General features: G+C 38.2%; 2 protein-coding genes across 4 annotated transcripts in view; both read right to left on the bottom strand.

Annotated features, from left to right (window-relative positions):
- dennd2b (DENN domain containing 2B) overlaps positions 1–14301 on the bottom strand; it is a 40371-nt gene extending 26070 nt beyond the window's left edge. For 2 of the 3 annotated variants that reach the window (XM_029497650.1, XM_029497648.1), the window contains exons 1-2: positions 9925–10073; positions 1314–1412 (exon numbers count right to left, since the gene is read on the bottom strand). In XM_029497650.1, the coding sequence (XP_029353510.1) occupies positions 1314–1387 (74 nt within the window). In that variant the 5' untranslated portion in view covers positions 1388–1412; positions 9925–10073. Of the gene's footprint in view, positions 1–1313; positions 1413–9924; positions 10074–14167 lie in introns of those variants that run through there. The other variant, XM_029497649.1, reaches the window with a different exon arrangement.
- Positions 14302–14881: 580 nt separating this feature from the next.
- Positions 14882–20216, bottom strand: tmem9b (TMEM9 domain family, member B). The gene is made up of 5 exons (XM_029498035.1): positions 19807–20216; positions 18924–19015; positions 18693–18801; positions 18365–18499; positions 14882–16229 (listed from the first exon to the last, which is right to left on the bottom strand). Exons 1-5 carry the CDS (start codon positions 19876–19878, stop codon positions 16074–16076), a joined length of 564 nt encoding a protein of 187 aa, XP_029353895.1. The 5' UTR covers positions 19879–20216; the 3' UTR covers positions 14882–16073.
- Positions 20217–20378: the final 162 nt, after the last annotated feature.

The raw sequence follows: 20378 nt of genomic DNA, 5'->3' as shown, positions 1-20378 counted from the left end.
TCAAAGGGTTTTCTCTAATTATATGTCAGCAAATAAGTTCCCATAAATGAGGATGTCTTGTTTTATAAAAAACATTAATCACAGTAGCATGAAGTATGAAGTCTTTCTCTGAGTTTTTTTTTTTTTTTTTATGTTTTTGTTGCTGTTGTTGTTGCCACCTAAACATCTCTCAGTTTTAATTTTAACTGTGTTCTTTGAGGTTAATAACAGCATGAAAAGCTTGGCAAAGAAGGTCTTGCATTTGGTAAAGTCTCAATTATTCTTTCATAAGACCAAAGAGCAAGAATTCAACACATCACAAGTTGTTTTTTTTTTTTGTTTTTTTTTTTTCCCATCGTGTTGGTGCATGTCTCTGTCCGTGCCTCTTGGGGCAACACAGTTCACAATGGGTGTAATTTGTCCTAAAAACAGATCCCTAGTTTCAGGGCACACATTGTGTAGCTAATTAATGTAACATTTTCTTTTCATAGCATTAAAACAGAGTTAATAGTTAAGAGTGTGAGTTCAGTGCAGAATCTAAGTCAATGTGAGATTGGGTGGACTGTAAATTGTTAATAAGGCTCTACTAGAGTGAAAGTTTCTATAGATATAAAGAGATATAAATACACAGTTGCCATGCTGAAGGATCAGGACTAGCAGGGTGAGAGAGTTTTGTGCTGTGATATTTAAAATCACCATTTCAGTAAATCCGAAAATTTACTGAAACATGAATGCACTTCATCTGGACCATGGCAGCAATACTATGATTACCGTTTGTGTGTGTTATTACTTTCAGCAGTCCTAATGAACACCACAAGCTATTACATTAAGCAGCTGCAGCAGATTCAGAGTTTTAAGTAATATTACAAAACTGATGTGACTAGGCCACCCACTGCACATCACAGCTACAGGGAGGACAATCATGCTTCATTTGCTGCCTGTCTCTCATGAAATGTTTGTTTCTTTTAAATGTTGAGCCTGTTAATAATGAACAGGATGATAGACCATGAGAAAGAAGTCCAAATATCTCATAATGTTCACAAAGTTTGTTTTTTCTCTAACAGCAGGACAATGTCATCTCTACATGTTAACACAAGCTTCAGCTCACAGATCACAGCTGATGGGGCCCTTGTCCAGCATACAAGATTGTACTTCCAAAGGCTTTGGAAGAATTATCATATTTGAAAATCATTGCTTGTTCTTTTTCATGAGAAAAAATATGAAAAATACTGAAGATTAATCACTGATGGGAATATGGGTTAAGATAGAAGTCTGTAATCATGTGACTGGAAGCACACTTCTACCAACCCAGCCCTGACAAACTTGTCACTGACCTCTCAGGTACGTCCTGGGGAGCTTTACCCCCTCCTGCACGAGGCGCAGCCTTGGAACTCTTGTTGGCAGTCATGTTTGTCTGCAAGCTGCCCGCTCACCTGATGAACAAACACATGGGTATAAAACATTTGAAATGTTAAACATGAAATACTTAAAACGTGAAGTCCTATGGAATTAACTTTGTATGGTGTTCTGCAAGCATGACTTGGAAATTGCTCAATGACAGTATATTTGACAGATCAGAGACAAAATTGTGATGACTAAAATCCATTCCCACATCAAAAACACGATGGCCTACATTCTTCCAAGACCTCAGTCAAGCCAAAACTAGGAGTGCCATCAGTCTGAGCAGGTCAAATCATATTACCCAACTTGATTGCTTATCACTTTAGTTTCATGTGTGCCTAACTCACACCTGGACTTTTTTGTGTAGGTAAGCTAGGTTTCCTGTTATACCAAAGAGATAATGGCAAAGAAATATAATTAACATTTATTTGTCCTAGTACCACATTAACATTAGAGAGAAAGGTAACTTTTTTGCACTTGACAACTTTTCATAAGGCAATGAAATAAAAGATCCTACAGACTATCTAATTTCACATCTGCCATGTCGAATCTCCAGTGTAAACACTGCAGACAATTTTCAACAAGCCCAAAGTAAGTGGCATAACTAACACCTCATAGACACTGTTGCACCAGAGAAACTGCTGTCTGAGAAGAAGATATTCCAACACAAAAAAACATCTGTTTTCACATTATACAGCACTTAAGTTACTGGAACAGAATTGGCTAAACACACAATACTTAAACAAAGTCTTGATCCATGTTTATATCATAGCTGTGAAGGAAATTTGGAGAAAAGGCCATTATTCATGTAGTTGCTACCCAATTGACATTTCTTCGTCACATAAACCAACAAAGTACATAACTGAGTACTTTAATGTGTGCAGAAAGGGAGGACTCTTCTACATTTCAAACTAATCAAAACAAATCCCATTAGATCACTCAATCCTGTTGATATTTAATATTAGGCAGACTAATATTGGAAAGTTTAGAAAAGCCAAATGCCCAATGACTGAGTGGAAGTTTTCCCACCAGCAATTGCTTTTGCAAGATGAATTGGAACTAACTGTTTTTGATTAATGGGGTGTTCACAGACATTTGTTGCTAGGTTAAAAGACATATCATCAAATAAGCACCCTCCAACAATTTCAGCTGCTTTTTAGGCAAACTATGATTTGGCAAGATTGACCAGTGTTCAGTGACCATCTCATCTACTTTTAAATAAGTGGCAGAGAGACAAAGCAGAGTAAATAAGACAAATACTCACTTCTAACTTAATCCCTGAACCTGAAGTAAATTACAAAACTAGGTGTTTGACTTCATTTTTAGTAATATTGGGGCTTGTGATTATAAAAATAGGATTTTAGCAGCAGCTTCCACATGGCTTGGAAGTCAACATGTAGTCTTGATCGGCTTTATTTGAGTCAATATTTCATTCTTCCTCAAATAGAAAAATATAGAATTGAGAACAGTTTCATTGGGAATTTTATTTACTGAATTACAATTGCATGTGAGAAGACAGAGCATCAACATCTAATAACATCTAATATCATCATTTAAAGTGTGTTCTTCCAGATGAATGATGTATATCAGTTTCATTAAGTGTCCTTTTTATTTAAAATCCATTTCCGGGTTGCTGGAGCCAATCCAGCTCACATTGGGCAATGACAGCTTACAACCTGGACAGGTCACTAGTCCATCACAGGGCCAACATACAGAGAGAGGGACACAGATGAAAAACCACCCACACTCACTCCTACGGACAATTTATAGTCACCAATTAACCGAAACATTGACATCTTTGGATGGTGGGAGAAAATCGAAGTAAAAGGAAACCCACACAGGCATGGAGACAACATGCAAACTCCACACAGAAAGGCCTAAAGAACTGAATCCACGATCTTCTTGTTGTGGGCAACTGCGCTAACCACTATGCCGCCGTGCTGCCCCTTTGAAGATGTATTCTTCATCATAAGCATTTCCTAGACTAAACTTGAAATTAAATCACCAATCCTTTCCAACTGAAGGCCAATGCCCCTGAAAATCACTTGCCCTTAAATGCAACATTGACCCTTTCAAGAGAGCTCAAAGCCATTGTTCTGGTGCACAAGGAGGTCAAACACACATTCATCGACATCAGAGGTGGAGGATGGGAGGGTGCTTGGCAGCATGACTTGTTTACAGGAAATTGTTGTATGAAGAAACCAGCCAACCAGTAGTGGAGCAGTGTCCAATAGAGATAGATGCATTCCTGCTGTCAGCTATTTCCCGTAACATGTGGGGCTAATAAGAGGAGTGGACATGCATCATTATTTTCATCAGACACAAAGAATAAAGCTGTCCTGTGCAGTTTACATTTGTCCTTTACTGTTGTCATTCTGTGTTCCAAAAGACTGTAGGAAAATTTAAAACATTGAAAGCGCATTTAAAGTGAATTTTCGCAGGAATGGAAATCTAGGAACCAATATTCCGTGTGATGCACACAAAACTGTTGGATTCAACAATAAATATGGAAAGACAATATTCTACTTGGATGAAATTCATGAACACAGGCATCTGTCTAAAATATACTTTCCATTAATTTGCTTAAAAATGTTTTTTTTATTTTAAAAAGTATTGGAGAAAGATATTCGCGAAAAAAATTTTGCTGTATTTGATTGAGCCAGCTCTACACATCTCAATTATATTATGAAGTAACAAACAATATTTATTTGTTTGTGGCCATGATTTTTATTTTTCGACCGAGAAATCTAAAACATATCACATAGAAATGGGTCACAGAAGCCCAATGGACTTTACAGTGTAAACACCAAGGCGTTAGCCAACTGACTTCCTGACGTCTGATACCATCTCCTGACACAAAATTACAGCCTGTAAACAGCCACTTTGAAGAAAGCTCTGGAGAACCTTTAGAGTGCAGTCAACCAGATTTAACACAAATTTTCTCTTGAGATGTCTGAGCCAAAGGCAAGCTAACGGTCAACTCTGAGGAGTCAGCAGCTTCAAGTTTGATGGGTAGTGTTCCTTCAGTAATAATCATACACTTGATTTTGATCAATGTTTTATCGAATGACACTGGAAAATAAGTCAAGAGAGGACGCACTTTGGCTGGAGTTGTCGTTTATCAAGAAATTGGCACGCAGAAAGCACCAAGTTCTTCAGCAGTTTTTTAAAAGGTTGTTATGGATATATCACAACATTAACATTTCTTTGGCGTTTCTGGCCAAAGGAATAATTTAATTTAAATATTCTCTTCCTTTTAACTTTCTTTTAGGTCTTCACCAACTCCTAAGGGAAACACCTCACTCCACTATGTTCACCAGCTTGTTGATAACTGCATCGGAGTGTTTGATGCTACTAAGGCAGAAAGCAATCAACAGTGATGAGAACATTGGAAAGTTAAATTAAGCCATAAATGTAACAGTGAGTTCAAACAGTAGAGCTAAACTGCAAAGTTGTCTGGCAATTTTGAAAAGAACAACCAATTCTATTATACTTACCTATTTTATCCAATGTTTACATATAAATACTAATTAGACACTTAATATAAAATATTGATTAGAACAACTCTGGGTATGTAGATTTTATTTATTTATTTATTTTTTGCTTTATAATATAAAGAAGTAATGAACAAAAGTGTCATGAACTGGGCTTTTTTGGAATAAACAACGCGGGATCATTGTTTATGAATTGTATATGAGTTAATGTTGGCATCGTGGCGGCATAGTGGTCAGCACTGTCTCACAACAAGGTGTTCGGTCAACATGTTCTCCACGTGCGTGTGTGGATTTCCTCCCACCTTCCAAAGACATGCATATTTAGGTTAACTGGTGACTATAAACTGTCTGTAGGTCTGAGTGTGAGTGTGAGTGTTTGTTGGCCTCTGTCTGTCTCTGTGTGTTGGCCCTGTGATGGACTGGTGACCTGTCCAGGGTGTACCCTGCCCTCACCCAGAGTGAGCTGGACTGGCTCCAGCACCTCCCATGACCCAGAAACGGATAAGCGGTTGAAGACGAATGAATGAATGAATGAATATGAGTTGATGGAGGGTGGGTGCGAAAGAGGTATGAACACATAGTTCATAGTTTTCCTTTGCAAAGACTCTTATTGTTTGTATTTTCTGTTTTGTAGTCTTTTTTATTTTGCATATGCAAAATAAGAAAAAAGTAATTTAGTCATTCATTTATACATCATGAATGTATTTGTTCTCGGAAAATGTGACTAAGCTATCAGGTCAGGTAAGAAAAATTAGTCAATATAAAGTGAGGGGCATCATACATTGGCACCATATGACTCATTAAACTAAGCTGCCATTGTTTTCTGTTTAATCCCAGACATACACACACACACAAGGTATTTTGACGTATGTCATCACATTTACACACAATAATAAACCCTATACTTCCAGAAGAGAAGTTGCTTCAAACTCAACACACTGATATAAAGTGACTTTGCTTGGCTTTAGACTTGACGGAAAAACAAATTCTAAAATGACGTCCAGAAGCACTAATTGATTTCATGAGAAGTATATCAATGAAGCATATTTTCCTCAGCAACAAGAGCATATTCATTCAATGGGACTACAACAGTGTCTCCATTAAGCTACTTTTGCTGGAATAAAAGAACCCTTTGTGTTCAACACATCCTTGGGAGGGACATGTGGTTAAAAAGTAAATACTTTATCAGCACAAGTGTGTGTGTGCATGTGTGTTTGTTTGTGTCCACATGCCTGAAAAGGAGAGGCTCAATTAGGTAAAATATCTTTGAAACTAGTCTGTACGCCCTTGGCCTTGTCACATTTGACAGATCATCTGATACACAGTTTTCTTCACTACATGGAGGAATGTACTAATATTTGCTCTATCCATCAGGCTGTGGCTGCATTTAAAATATTAAAGAATGTGTCAGAGGGAGAAAGAAAACATGGGAGAGGGGCAGAAACACCTGGGCCTAATGCCAAGAGCCTCTTTTTCATTCAACAAAGACCACATCAGAACTATGTACTCTCTCAGCACCTGGCCCATGGCATTCAGCCTACAAGGGCACAGTGCATTTCCTTGTAACAATTTTGTGGCATCATGATAAACAAACTTACCAGTGATTGGATTTGCATTAAGATCTTTTGTTAATCCTGAAACGTTAGACACAACAGCTTCCAAAAATGGGTCAGCACTGTTTCCTTCTCTTTCTTGCTACTCTGCTCATATTGCTGACATTGTCTGTTTCTGCTGGTGAGACCTGACTTCAAGGTTTTGAAAACCACTGCAAAGTCTACAAGCCAACAGGCCAAGAAGCAATGGAGAAAGGAAGGAGTGAAAATCTCTGCAAATTCTCAACTCTTTCCACACGTCACATCTCACTGGCAGTCATGAGAGCAAGGGCCCACACACTGATCCACAGGATTGTTTCAGTATTTGCAAAAAGACCAGTTTTGTCCCCTATGGACAAAAAGAGACTTGAGCTGGTTGAGTTGGACCACGTCAGAAGAGCAGTGTGGGATTAGAGTTGCATAAATATCCCAGTAGTCAGGAGCACAACACTACTTAACCCAGGATAATGCTGTTTGCATAAACATATTTATCACACAAACTAAGCATGTAAAACATGCACACATACAACATTGCACTGTATTGCAAAGGAGGTAGAAAAGCAAAAATTCCAATCAGAGTCACTATCCTGTATTATAAATTTCTCTCTGATGGGCTGTTGAAGGCTCTTGCAGCCTTTACGTGTGTAAAACAAAATCACCAAGGTTGTGCAGTCATACCTGTCCAATTAGCCCCATACTCCACCACATGCTCTGTCATGCTGCCAATGTAAAGTTCAATTGACCAAGTGGCACTATTTCTTGGAATAATTTCTGTATCTCTTTTTTTAACAGCTATTTCAGCTTTTCTTCTGAGTAATCAGGGAATATTTTATCTTTGAGGAAAACCCCTTCTGTGTAACCTGGATATGAGCATGCACAGCTGCAGAAGCAGGCATGTGGAAAACAAGCTTACATCCATCTGAGCTTCAGCAGGGGGTCTAGAATTTGTGTCAGAGAGCTGACCTCTGACACAAAAGTCTTTCTCAAGGACATAAGATGAGATATATTCTCGTTTTCCTCTGTCTCAAAGCCACAGCTTAACTAATCTAAGCCAAATGTTAATGACTGAGTGAGTGGAGAAGTTACACCATTGTTTGGCTGGCTGTGTGTTAAGTTTCTCTATTAGTTGTTGCCCTTTCAGAATTATATGGCACAGTACAAGCTTTGCCAACCCAGTGCCTTTGCTGCTAGATTTGTTATATCAACATTTGGACTTTTTTGTTTTGTTTTGTTTTGTCCAAAAACAGCACCTCCTGATAATTTCACAGCTTTTTGGAGTTTTCAGTATTGATCCGTAAGTTCATGTTCTCTCTATCACCACTCTCTGCTGACCACAACATTGTTTTATATATATATTAAGTTATTTTGTTAAAAGTTGCTATTCTAAAAATCAAGATTTTAGCAGTGAAACAGCTTGGAAATGCTGAGACGTGTAAATGAGAGCAGCCTAATAAGGAGTTCGGCAGTGTCAAAACAATGAAGATGTGATGTCAGTCTGTTTCTGTCGCAATTTTAGAATCTTTAGTTTTAATGTAGGTTGACAACATTTCAAGGAGAAATTTTGGAACCGGCTTTGTTCATATCAACACTGAAACTGTCACCACATCATGGACAGTGAGTCATTGTTTGGTTATAATTGTAGGTAAAGACAATCCTGTATTCTTCATACTCACTAAATAGAGCTGTTGTGGAACCAAATAACAGGTGTGACGACAGGTACAAGGTTTAAAATCAGTGTGAAACTCAAAGTGAACTGAAAAATTACTGCTATATAGTACAGCCAGGCACTGGTATTATCCTTTTAGAAGATAAAATACAACATCTACAAAGTTATGCTATTTTAATCTTCCATCACACATGAAATGTGTGAATGTACTTGTATGTAAGCTCAAACAGCCCCATAATAAGCTATGAAAAATGGATAAATGGTATCAAAGGCAGGATTCGCTCAATGAATCATACCCTTCAGTAGCTTTGGGGCAAATTTAAGGGAGATGATCTTGTGGTCTGAACACATTGGTTAAGATCCTTGTCTGGGAAATCTGCTAAAACCATATGTACCAGAAAAGTGCACCTCTCGGTCTGGAAGGTCTGTTGCTGAGGAAGGAACAGTTCCCCAAGGGCTGATTTGTGAACAACAGTGGCAAACCCTCACTCTATGATACTCCCAGCTAGGTGTAAAGACCAGCATCAGTAATACTTTACAATTCTCGTAAAGTACATGATTAGTAAAGTCTTAGTTTGCTGAGGACAAATAAAAATGGTTTCTACAGTCACCTTCAAAGTTTTTGGGGATATACCAGATTTATTCCTGTTAGAATCAATGGATAACAAAGAAGTTCCTGGACATGGCCATGTTGACAGCTCTAGTGCAAAGGGAGGGTCATGGTTGGACTTGCACAATAGAAACAGATTTTCGGAAAAACAAGAGCTAAACCAAACCAGTCAAATCACAGGGTTTGCAGTATACGTAAAAAAGTAAAACCATGAAGATATAAGATGTGACCTGATAAGAACACATAGAAACATTGATGTGAGAGCTTTCAAGGTTTTGCCAATGCTCTAACGATGGGAATGAGTTGAGAAATTGCTTTAATTAATTAATTAATGTTTAATTAATTAGAAATGTATAAGATGCAGGACTGAATCAGCATCTGGACCTAGACATCAAAATAAGCATAGCAGCAGACACAAAGTTGAGAAAAAGTATGTGACCAAAGTAGAGCTAAAATGATGAGTTGTTAGCATTTCTAAAATCTGTTCTCATTTAAAAACAGTAACATTCCACTTATGGCTTCATTTTTAAACCTGCGGGTTTTCTGCTTTTATTTTAGTCATCTTAATTTAGTTTCCATAAATGTACGGTCTGCATTGGTGGTTGGATTTTTCTTTAAGCGAAATGGCGTAAAGGCATCACTAGTTCCTTAAAATGTACAGATGAAATGTTCAGTGGACTAACGTGACGTGATGTGCCCATCAGCAGAATAACTCCAGTCTGTACAGTGAAATAACCAGGTTTAATAAATCCGAAATCCAGCAATGAGCTGAGTTTAGTTATCCGGTCTGTTTCGACCTATCTGCTCGTTTGACCTTTAAACGACAATAGTTTGGTCTAATTATAATCCACGAAGTCAGTGCCTGAGTCCACTGGCACATTTTTCTCCATTCAAGTAAATCCGTAAACACACAGACACACACAGTGCGTTGTTTTAGCCTGCTTACTGCAGTTCATCGTTTACCATGCCGATGACCAAATATGGCCACATGGAGATTAGGACTACATTTAACCGCACCTTGCCACTCTTTCATAGTATTATTCAGATTATTTCAACCAATTTCCTCGTTTTACTGCGCCGTTGTTTCTTTTCGGAGGCTTGGTTTTTCGTCGCTAACCAAAAAGTTTCACCTCCTTGTTTTACTCAATGTTCGGCTGAAAAGGAGCAGGCGGCTTCTTTTACCTCCGAGTTTCTCCTCACATCCATGGCAGTTGACATTTTCAGATTGTAATCCCTCCGCGCCGTTGTACAAATCCCGGTGGGTTTATGGTTTGAAAAAGTTTGGCTGCTTTGACCGGATACCTGCCCTCCTCAGTAATCTCCGACTCATGTCTTTCCAACCAAAACCGACAAAAAAAAAAAAAAAAAAGTGGGGGAAAGAAAGAAAAAAAAAAAAAAAACTCCTGCCTCCCCTCTCAGAGAGAGCTGCTGTGGAGAGGAAGGCAGGACTTGTCTCCATGGAAACGGGTTGTTTGCCCCCCCTCCTCACTTCTCTTGGGATTTGCCCCCCCACCCTCCTCTCAGACAGGCATTCAGCCTCTCTCCTCTTGTTTATTGTCCTGGTGGGCTTCAGGACTGGGGATGAATATTCACGAGTTTCTGCTGGAAGGATCCATGTTGCAGCACATTGTCCTGGTGAAAATCCTGCAGCGGTCAGTGGGAACACAATTCAGACACACAAAGATGTCTTTCATTTGTCCAAGATGAATGTGTGACCAAGCAGCAGGGGGAGGCAGGAGCTCCAAGATAGTTTTACTTTACTTCACCATTTCACTATCATTTTACTTCACGGTATACTGTATTTTTTCTGCAGCACATCTATCCACTGCAGTTACATTGCAGATCTTGTCTAATGCCCAACGCTTTCCCGACATAGTGTATTTAAAGTGTCAACATTTAGAGCACTGATTATACAGTACAATGGCTCAGTTTGGCCTTATATTACTCTACATTATGTACGCAGTTTAATACTGTAGACAGTCAAAGTGAGGCTAATTTTGCACTACTTTACAAATGGTTGGGAATCTTACTCTTAATCTGAAAAATATCTCAATGTAATTATCAGATAAATGTAGCGAAGTAAAGAGTACAATATTTTTTCTCTCAAATGTTGTATAGAGTACAAGTGCTCTTGATTGTGTCTCATTATAAAACTTGTGTAAATACTTATCTTCAGTACCTCACTGGTTCTGCAGTTAACACCATAATAAAGAAAAAGTACACTAGTGTGTTTTATGCAGCAGATAAAAAAACACAGTAATGGGGTATGGTAATATATTATTATGAATGCTAAGTCCTGTGTTATTTTCTCTCATACACTTGCAAGTAAAAGACATTTTAATGCTGTTGCTGGTTGGGAACTTGGTTTAATTTTTGGAGTCTTTGTCATAGAAAACACTTATCATACTTGGCAATATGACATTTTCTGCAGAGAAAAACTGTCAGATGAATTCAAGCATGCAGTGAAGTAGAAAGTAACATTGATAAGATAATACTCAAGTGAAGCATGAACAGATTGCAACATAAATTTAAGAGTCACTAACTGAAAAACTGTTGCATTGAATTTTGTGCTTTGCTGTACCTGTAATGACTTTGAAAGCATTTTATCACCTCAACATGGTTTGAAGTCAGCAAAGGTGTATGGAAATAGGTTGGTAAACATCAATTGTGTTTTTATGTATTTGTGCTTTACTTGAGTATCAAAACATTGTAAAAGCAGGTGTGTGTCCTTCCTATTCATGAGCAATCAGCTGAATGTAACAATGATGAGCTCCTATCAAGTCATAAGGATCATATCAAGACCACCAAGAGAAATGGGAGCCACCTGAGCTAAATTACATGTGTAATCACAAAGAGTCTGAATGCATACATCAATGTGATATTACAGTTTTCAATAAAACTGCTAAATCTTGCAATTTTTTTTTATATTTTTTTAAGCTATCTTTCATACACTGAATGTATCATTGGTGTCACACACACCACAGATCGACAGTCAAAACGTATCTGCACTGAAACTTAGCAAGAAAATTCATCTTAAGTGTACTGCTAAATACTCCAAGGTCAAAGTTGAACCATCAAGAGCAACACTACATGTTGTTGTTTTTATGTTTTATTTTACAATAAATTGAACCATCGAAATCATTATTTCAAGAAACCCCATCAAAAACCCATTGATAGCGAACAATCCTTTTTCCATTCGCGGCCATTTGTTTATGTTCAAGTAACTTCTTTACACGCAATGCTATAGCAGTACAGATCCATAAAACCCTTTCTTACGTCTCTTGGGGTGTCTTATCATCCCACAGACTTGGGAACAGAGGAAGTCACAAAACCCAGACATCCGTTATCACAATTCGTAGCATCAAGTCAGCAGGAAGCCTACAACTCCACCAAAGTGCAGATTTTCTCAGAGAATCGCTCCAAACCCAGCAAGGTCTCATAAAGATTGTCCTTCCTGAGAACACTGCAGGACCCCACTGTGTGTCTGAACACAAAACACAGGGGCACTCAATTCTTTTTTGTGGGATGTGTTACCAGAATTTAACCTTAGTTTAAACTTGTGGAATTCTTTGTTCCATTGATCACATTGCCATCTGGATTTGTCATTAAAAGCCACATCCTCTTGCATGACATACCAGCATCAAACAAAGTTCACATCAAAACATACCGTTCATCTGTTCCAAGGATATACTTAGAATGCATTCATGAGATTCTTATAGCCAAGTGACCCCTAAAGAGACGTCTTAAATAATTTTAAAAGCTTCAGGACTAACCGCAGAATTTAGGGGCTGGAAATGTTTCACTATCTCTCCCATTCTCTGGATTATTCACCTGCTATACCCACAGTCACGAAGGAGTAAATGTTTTATTATCTCATGTTAAATCACAAAACCATGTGTATGTTTGTTGAGGATCATCTGTGAATCCCAAATCCACAGCTCAGTGGGGTTTTTGCCACCTATGCTCCAAAGATTGATTTCAGATATTTTCCTTCAGCTTCTGCACATTCCACAAGTTCGAAAGGTCGAGAAAAACGTGGAAATATTGAACCCATTTGAGAAGAAGAACAGCAAAGTCACAGTCACTGCTCAATTATCTGCTCCCATACACATACACATGCATGCACACACACACTCACACACATATTAGAAGTAATAAAAACCATTTTGGCTTTCAGAAACAGACCTGAGACAGCTCTTAAAACCCAGCATTAAGCTGAGTCAGGCTGACGTGTCTAGACAACACTTGTGCTCATGGGACTGAGATAGAGGCTGACATCTCTAAAATGGAAGACAGCTTTTCTGGTAAACACGTCCTCCTCTCTTTCCCAATTAAAAAGATAAACGGCAAGTGTTTCTTTCTGTCGTTGTTCGAGGAGAATAACATGGAATAAGCTGTTTGATTTTTCATTCGTTAACATTTAAGGGTTTTCTGACACAATCACAAATAAAACTATTTTTTTCCCAAGTTTTAGTACATACCTAATTTTTCAGTTAGTGTGCCTTGAGAAAATCTGTAAAAATTGTGAGTCACACAAGACAAAAAACTATCACTGTCCTGACACTGACTTTATGTGTAATTTTTTGCAAGGATGATGGTTTTTGAACTTGAAAAATCACTTGGTTCACCAAGTGATCAAAAATATATGGATAATGAAGTGAAGAAGAATAATGGTATGAGTTATTCCACAGTTACGTTGTATGTTTTGAGACTTTTATTGTTCCTTCAAAATAAAGTAAATAGCAGGTTACTAGTTCTAAAATAATTTGACTAGCTACTGCCAATACTTTCTAAACACATTAAGCTGGAGGAGCAGCGAGGATCAAAGTTTAACTCAAGGACAATCCTTTATCTGGTCACATTTTAGCTTTTCACCACCCAGCAGCCACAACATCTGTCTGCTGAACCTTGAAGGCCAATCTAGTGTGATGGTGTAATGTTTCACACTGTGGAGTTTATGTGCAGGAGACTTGTGTGTGTGTGTGTGTGAGAGAGAGTGTGGGAAAAATGCCACAGAAAAACTAAAACAAGTTGTGAAATGTGCTGCAACATGAAGGAGAAAAAAAAAATGCAAATTAGTTTCTGCAAAGTACAGATTTGTCTGAGATCAAATTCAAAGGTTAAGTCGCCTCCTATAGGCGAATCAATATAAATGCTCCACTGAAGCTGAAAGGAAAAACAAATTTTCCCACCCAGTCATCAAACAGTGTATTTAATGGGACAGTTGCCCCAAAGCGATCAAAGTAAGCGTATATGAATAAAGTTAAGTACAGTCACATAAATCATGTCAACAGTACAATTTAGGAAACACAAAGGTTTCTATTTTTCTTGTGGACCCAACCATCTAAAGATGCTACAAATAAGTTAGTGAAAAGGTTGGATGTGGCTCCAGCTGAATGCTCCTGAGCAGAAACAAAGAACCTACCTGACTGTGTTTGGCGCTGCACTGTTTGTTCACTGGTCCATTGTTCAGCCCGTATCGCTGTCTCTGTGCAAACTCAAAACTGAAGTTTTGCTTTTTTCTTTTTTTTTTTTTTTTTTCCTTGCGGAAAAAGTCTCCTCCGTATAACTGCATGCGATGAGAGGGGGAAAAGGGAAAAGGGGACTGCACAGGAAACGATGACGCGGCTATATGGAAATCACTTAGTTAAATGAAAAAAGATGATAGCTCGGGGTTACGAAATATCTGCAGACGGTTTATTAATAGATGCAATCAGTTTTAGTGACGACTACAACTGGTCCTTTGCCAGAGGTTTTCCAGATGTTTCCAGCAGTTACTATAACTCCAGGACTTCTATGGTGAAAAAGCAGCATGTCTGAGAACAGTAGCTGGAATTTCTTCAGATGAAATACAACAGAAAACAACTGCGTCACAGTGTCTCAGACTAAGTCTGAGAGTTTAAGAGTTTCAGCTCAGAGAAACTGTCCCCAAAACAATGAGCACAAATCATCAACAGAGACCCAGATGTTTGTCTCAGTGGCTAATTCTTGATGAAGACATTTTTTTAGATTTATAATACTAAGCACAGAGGCATAATTAGAAAGAACTGCCATATCCTGTAAAATCCACTTCACCTGAAAGTCAGGTAACTGTTTCGGTACCCAACGGACATAAAGCAAGAAAAAGGGAAAATGCAAGAATCACAAATATTACATTCATTTATTTCAAAGTTAAAGGTATCACATATACAAGAGTTATGAATGCCATCAAATATCGCTCAACCGTTTGCCGTTCTGCTCATGTACACAGCCCAGCTATTCACAAACTAAACTTCTTTGTGCTTAGAGAAACAACGCACTGCCGTCACAATAAATGCGGACTGTTAGTCAATGGGGACTTTTATTATGGAACTGATGCTGAGCCAAGCACAAAGAAGTGACAAAATCAAAAATGATATATTAGATCTGTTTAGGCAGTTGGAGAGAGACCTTGATTTCAATAGGGTCTTTAACAGATGAGGATCAATAGCACAGCTACATTTACGATGACATCAACCACGAATGGCATCAATTCCTGTAGTAGATTAGGTAAAACTACTTTCAAACGTCAAATTTAATGTAATGCATTAAATGATGGATTTTGGAAAAGTTATCAGACATTAAACATAATGGTAGGAATTCAGGATTGAAAACACATTTATAAAAGATTTACTATAAAACATGCATTTTCAAAGAAGGCTGAAGGATCTATATTTTACACAAGCTCCTTTCTCCTATGGTGAGAGCAGCAGTTCCGACTAATATCTGTTTTTGGGAGGAAAATTCCAACCAGCTACATGCTTAGAGATTACTGCTGCAGCCAGAAGGACAGTTATCCTCCAGTTAACATCTGGACGTTTTACTCTAAAAGTCAGATTGGCTTGTAAAAACTGAAAGACTGGTCAGCTTTGGACTGATGCGGCTCTGTCTGACAGCAGCCAGGAAGATTTAGAGAATGTCATAAAACTCATCTTGCATCTTTATTAGTATTGCCAATTTTTTCATTGCTAATTCTCTGGTGACTTGGCACTTCTGCAAACTAGACAGCGGGCAGAGAGTACATTTCACTTTCAGAAACACTATTTAAGAGTGCCCAGTATCAATTGTGCAAAAACAAAAATAATTCATTGCAATCTCTTGTGCTACCTGCAGAGTTCCCAGCCTCCCCCCCCCCCCCCCAAGTCTGCCAAGAGCTTCTTCGTCATGTTCACCTTAGAATCACACTTAATGAAATAAAAACCACAAATGAGACAAAGAGAGTGATATAAATTGGGGTCTCTTCACAGTGTTTTTTGTTGAAGTTTTTCTTTTTTTGTGTTTGTTTGTTTGTTTTGATTTGCTCACAGGGCAGTTTAACTGAGAACAACATGGCGATCGAACACAGACTTCCGCTGTTCTTGGACCTGCCTCCTCCAACGCTGCTGGGCATGCTCCACTTTGTTCAGCATGTTGGGTCGAGAGTGGGATCGGGAAAGAACATTGTGAGCATTGGCAAAAGGCTGCTGGTCCTGAAAACATAGAAAGGAAAACATATGAGCTGCAGAGGGCTAACACACTGTCGGTCAAACTTAAGTATCAGAGACACACTTAAGTCTATATTTGAAGACTCCAATGAAATACCTTTATTTGTCTCACAGTGGGGAAATTTCAAATACACGATCCTACATCTTTTGACTGGTGAGATTCAAGATCCTATTGGAATACAAGATTCTTCAACCCCTGAGAACCAGGTCCACAGTTTTGTGCATTTTAGGGGGGATTTTAAAATCCCCTCTAAAAAGAGTGCTCTAAGGACATTGCCTTGCACTCTATGAGCCAAAAGGTATTTTAAAAAGGACCCAAACTGATGAAAAGAACAACAGAGTTTATCTTTTTATTGTATTACTTCCTCTTCTTTATCAAAGCCTCGCCTTACTCTTTCACTTATGCTGCAACCATACTTATAATTTCACTAAATTTGTATTTCAATCAGTTTGACTTCATTTCACTCATCTTTGAATGTTCTTGGTTTTATATCTTTCTGTTGAGTACTTTATAACTTTAAGTGCTACATAAGGGAAGGATTAGAGGCATCCCTGTCACAGAGAATAGAAAAGTGGATTTTTTCCCTTATTTTGCTCCTTCAGGGGAATTATTAGTGGGCAGCCTCTGTGCATCAGAAACAAACGTAAACATTACAAGCCCACCATTTTCTCTGTAGTTAATGTTGCAGCAATACGTCCAGTTTCATTGGTTAGTACAGTAAAGGAAGTTATACATAACAGAGCACTTTCATGCTGGCTGTTATAAAACTGCCTGTGTGTAGTCACACTGTTATACAGCAAAAGATTTCTAAGAGAAACCTCTCATGTTACATTTCCTCTTGCCTGTACTCTGCCAGTGAAAACAGTGCTCAGTGAGCGAGCTGCAGTTCACCTTCTACCCTCAGGCTAGGACAGTCAATATTTCATTTTACTTAATTTGTAACATATCTAAATACAAATACTGAACTGATGAAGACTGAATTGGGTTTCTGTTCTTAAATTGTTTCTTTCTTTTTCAAACAAAGTTATGAAAAATGAAAAAAATTGCTGTATAGGCAAGAAATCCAAGTGTATTTGCATGTGTTGCCTATTCAAGATTACCTTATTATCCCAGTTTCCCTGCTGATCAGTTTTTGTTCCCTTTTTGACCACAATTAGAACAGAAGAGCCATACTGATTTATACATTTTAGGAGTCTTGGCAGAGTGAGCAACATGACAGACTGTTACACTTTGTAAGCAGACTAGTGTTAGGAAATAAAAAAAAAAAAAAAAAAACACTTGGGCTCCGTTTTATAGTTAGGTTTAGGAATGCTGTCCCACAGCACAACTGTCAAATCCATTCTTCCCCTCTCTCAGGTCCCATTTTCCAATAAGCAAGTTTTCCAGCAGAAATCTAGCAGCATTGCCCAAATATCTTTTATTCTGTTAATGACAACTTTTATTTTTCAGAATACGAACAGCAAAGCCGTTGAAATTGTTGAAATAAAGCTGCTTGCATCATGTACTTGTTTGAGTGCTCTCTTGATGCAGACTGCTGCATGTGATTGTGTTCACTAATGGATTCTGCAGTGAAGCCTCCCAGAACACAAAAATCTGATATGGGATGAGAGAGCATTTTCTGAGACTATAGACCACTCCCTGTATTCGGAACATATGTTAGCACACACCAAGTGCAGCGATGCTGCACAAAAGCCACCAACATAACTGATGTCTTCTGACATTTTCATGTTTGCTCAAGTTTTTAATAATAAGTTAGAAGTGACCTGTGTTATAATTTAGACTTTAGTGGAATTCACAGCACATTCAACATCCTGCCTACAGACAAGGGTTTCAAAGTTTTTGGAGGCAACATAACAATGTTTACCCACCAATGGTGAATCACTTGTGAGATTTTGTGCAAAGGGAAGTCATTTACACAGCTCAGAGTAATTCATGCTTGAAAAGCTTAAAACAACAAAACTTAACTGCTCTCTTCTGTCTGTTAAACACTTTGCAAAACTTTGTTGAGAAAATTACTATATAACAAGGATTTATTATCTTATGGATTATTAGTATATAATCTCCATAATACATTGTATCAGCTGCATTGACATGCAGTATTATTATGTGAAACACATACCCCAAGATCATCATTACTTTGGATGAGCTGTGAGTGTCCAAATAGACGCCTCTTCAGCATGGGCTCCAGAAGAGTCAGGTAGACCATGTAGAGCAGGAGCAGGCCCAGAATGGAGAGGTACACTATGATGGTAAACTAAAGGTATGCAATGACTATTGGTTAGTATCACTTCCTTTGACACACACACACAAAATCCAAACATATATTAATCCTATAATTCAAATATATTAGTTGGTTGTTTCTCTGTTTCTCTCCAACAATCCCTCACACACAAACACACACACACACACACACACACACACACACACACACACACACTTCAACTCACCTTGATGGTTCCTGAGCTCCTCTGCTCATATTTACACTCACAGCGTAAACAGTATGCTTCAACATCTTTCCCATCTACTGGCATAGGGTCAACTACATGGAGACAGTTACTAAGGAAGAAGCAAATTACAAGATCAAGGTAGAGGAAAGCAAGTAATTAAAATCTCATATTTTTACATATTTTAATCACACTTTTACAGAAATGTTAGGTGACACATTATTATTAACGTACCAGTCTTTGAGAGATACATTTTGTTTGTAGATTTGCCCCTCGATTTCTCTGTACGGCGGACAAATGCATTTACAGCGAATGTCTTGAGATTTCTGTAAGAGAGCTCTTATATTTCAACATGTACACATATAGTTGAATATGTTTTATGAATTTCTTTTCCCATTTCTTCCTGTCCTCACTTTTGCTGTCTTCTCTAATTTAAATCATATGAAGCAGATTGTTGACTTTGTTTTAAAGTGCTATAGAGGTAAACCTATTATTATCATTATTGTTGCTGTAGTTTATCTTGGTAGTATCAGTATTTCATTACTATAAATAGCAGGTGTTGGAAGATTCATCTACTCAAGCACTATGGCGAAGTACAAACACTGCGTACGTTTATTTTATTTTATTTTATTTTATTTTTTTTTTTGGTAATTTTAAAGTTTTACTCCACAACAGCTCCGAGACAAATACCCTGCACTAAATTTATTTTCGTCACTTTAGTTACGTTGCAGAATCAGTACCATATGACCAATGAAATTAGAAGCTGCCCAGGATTAAATGAAGCACTTCAAATGTTCATTGTGTACACTGAGCTAAAATCATTACATTCCTGTAGAGCAGTATTTTAATACATTCAGACTTCGGGCTTTTGACTTTAATGCTGAAAGTCCAAAGCTAAAACTAGTTAGCAGCAGCTACGACGTTTTCACAGCTGTCCCAAACTCGGAAATGACGGCAATTAGTTTAACAGGCTTGATTTTAGACCGAGCTGTCCAAATTCGACATGATTAATCCTTCTTAAGGATTAATTGTCCTATCTTTGAGAGAATATATTAGAGCTAAGTTGCTCTATTTTCTCTCACTGTAATGCTAACTAGCCTGGCTAACATTAGCTTACCTTCGCTGTCACTTGGCTCAACAGCACGAAACAAACCAAAGAAAAAACCTCGATAGCAAACACGGTGTTCATCTTCACGTCCTGTCACCGACTTCCACTGTCCAAAGCAGCAGCGGCCTTGTTGTTAAAATGAAACAAGGTTCAGAGGTTGACAGGGTTAGCCATCCGACGATAAACACCGTCCGCTTCCGAGCAGCTGACTTGTAGTTTACGGATGTGGCGGCTGGTTCAGGTCTCAAGACCGCGCCGGCTATCTCCGGTTTGGGACACGGCGCGGTGAAATGTTGGATAACGTCGCTTATAACAGATCGGATGAGATTTTGACTTCGAATTTAAATGATTCATTCAAAATTTAATTGATTCATATCTATAAATTCTGCGAAAACACACACATGCGGGGCCCGACTCCGCCCGGCTAAATACCTGAAGAACAAAACGAACGCATCCACTGGTTTGACAGGATTGATAATCAAACTGCGGCTCGCGGACACTGAGAGGAACAATCCGGTTAATGTGGCGCAGGAGGAGCAGACAGCAGTTATACAGTTTACATTCAGCAGTAAAGGAAACTA

This window comes from Echeneis naucrates, chromosome 3 (genome assembly GCF_900963305.1).
Source record: "Echeneis naucrates chromosome 3, fEcheNa1.1, whole genome shotgun sequence".
NCBI classification, from domain to species: Eukaryota; Metazoa; Chordata; class Actinopteri; order Carangiformes; family Echeneidae; genus Echeneis; species Echeneis naucrates.
This window is presented reverse-complemented; position numbering and strand designations above follow the sequence as displayed.

What these genes read in the sequence shown, in the direction of transcription:
- tmem9b (XM_029498035.1), bottom strand. Translation starts at nt 19,878, where the DNA reads ATGAACACCGTGTTTGCTATCGAGGTTTTTTCTTTGGTTTGTTTCGTG. An exon ending in AATGTATCTCTCAAAGACTG is followed by an intron (nt 18,802 to 18,923) that starts GTACGTTAATAA and finishes CTTCTTCCTTAG; the next exon opens with TAACTGTCTCCATGTAGTTG. An exon ending in AAAGTAATGATGATCTTGGG is followed by an intron (nt 16,230 to 18,364) that starts GTATGTGTTTCA and finishes CTATGTTTTCAG; the next exon opens with GACCAGCAGCCTTTTGCCAA.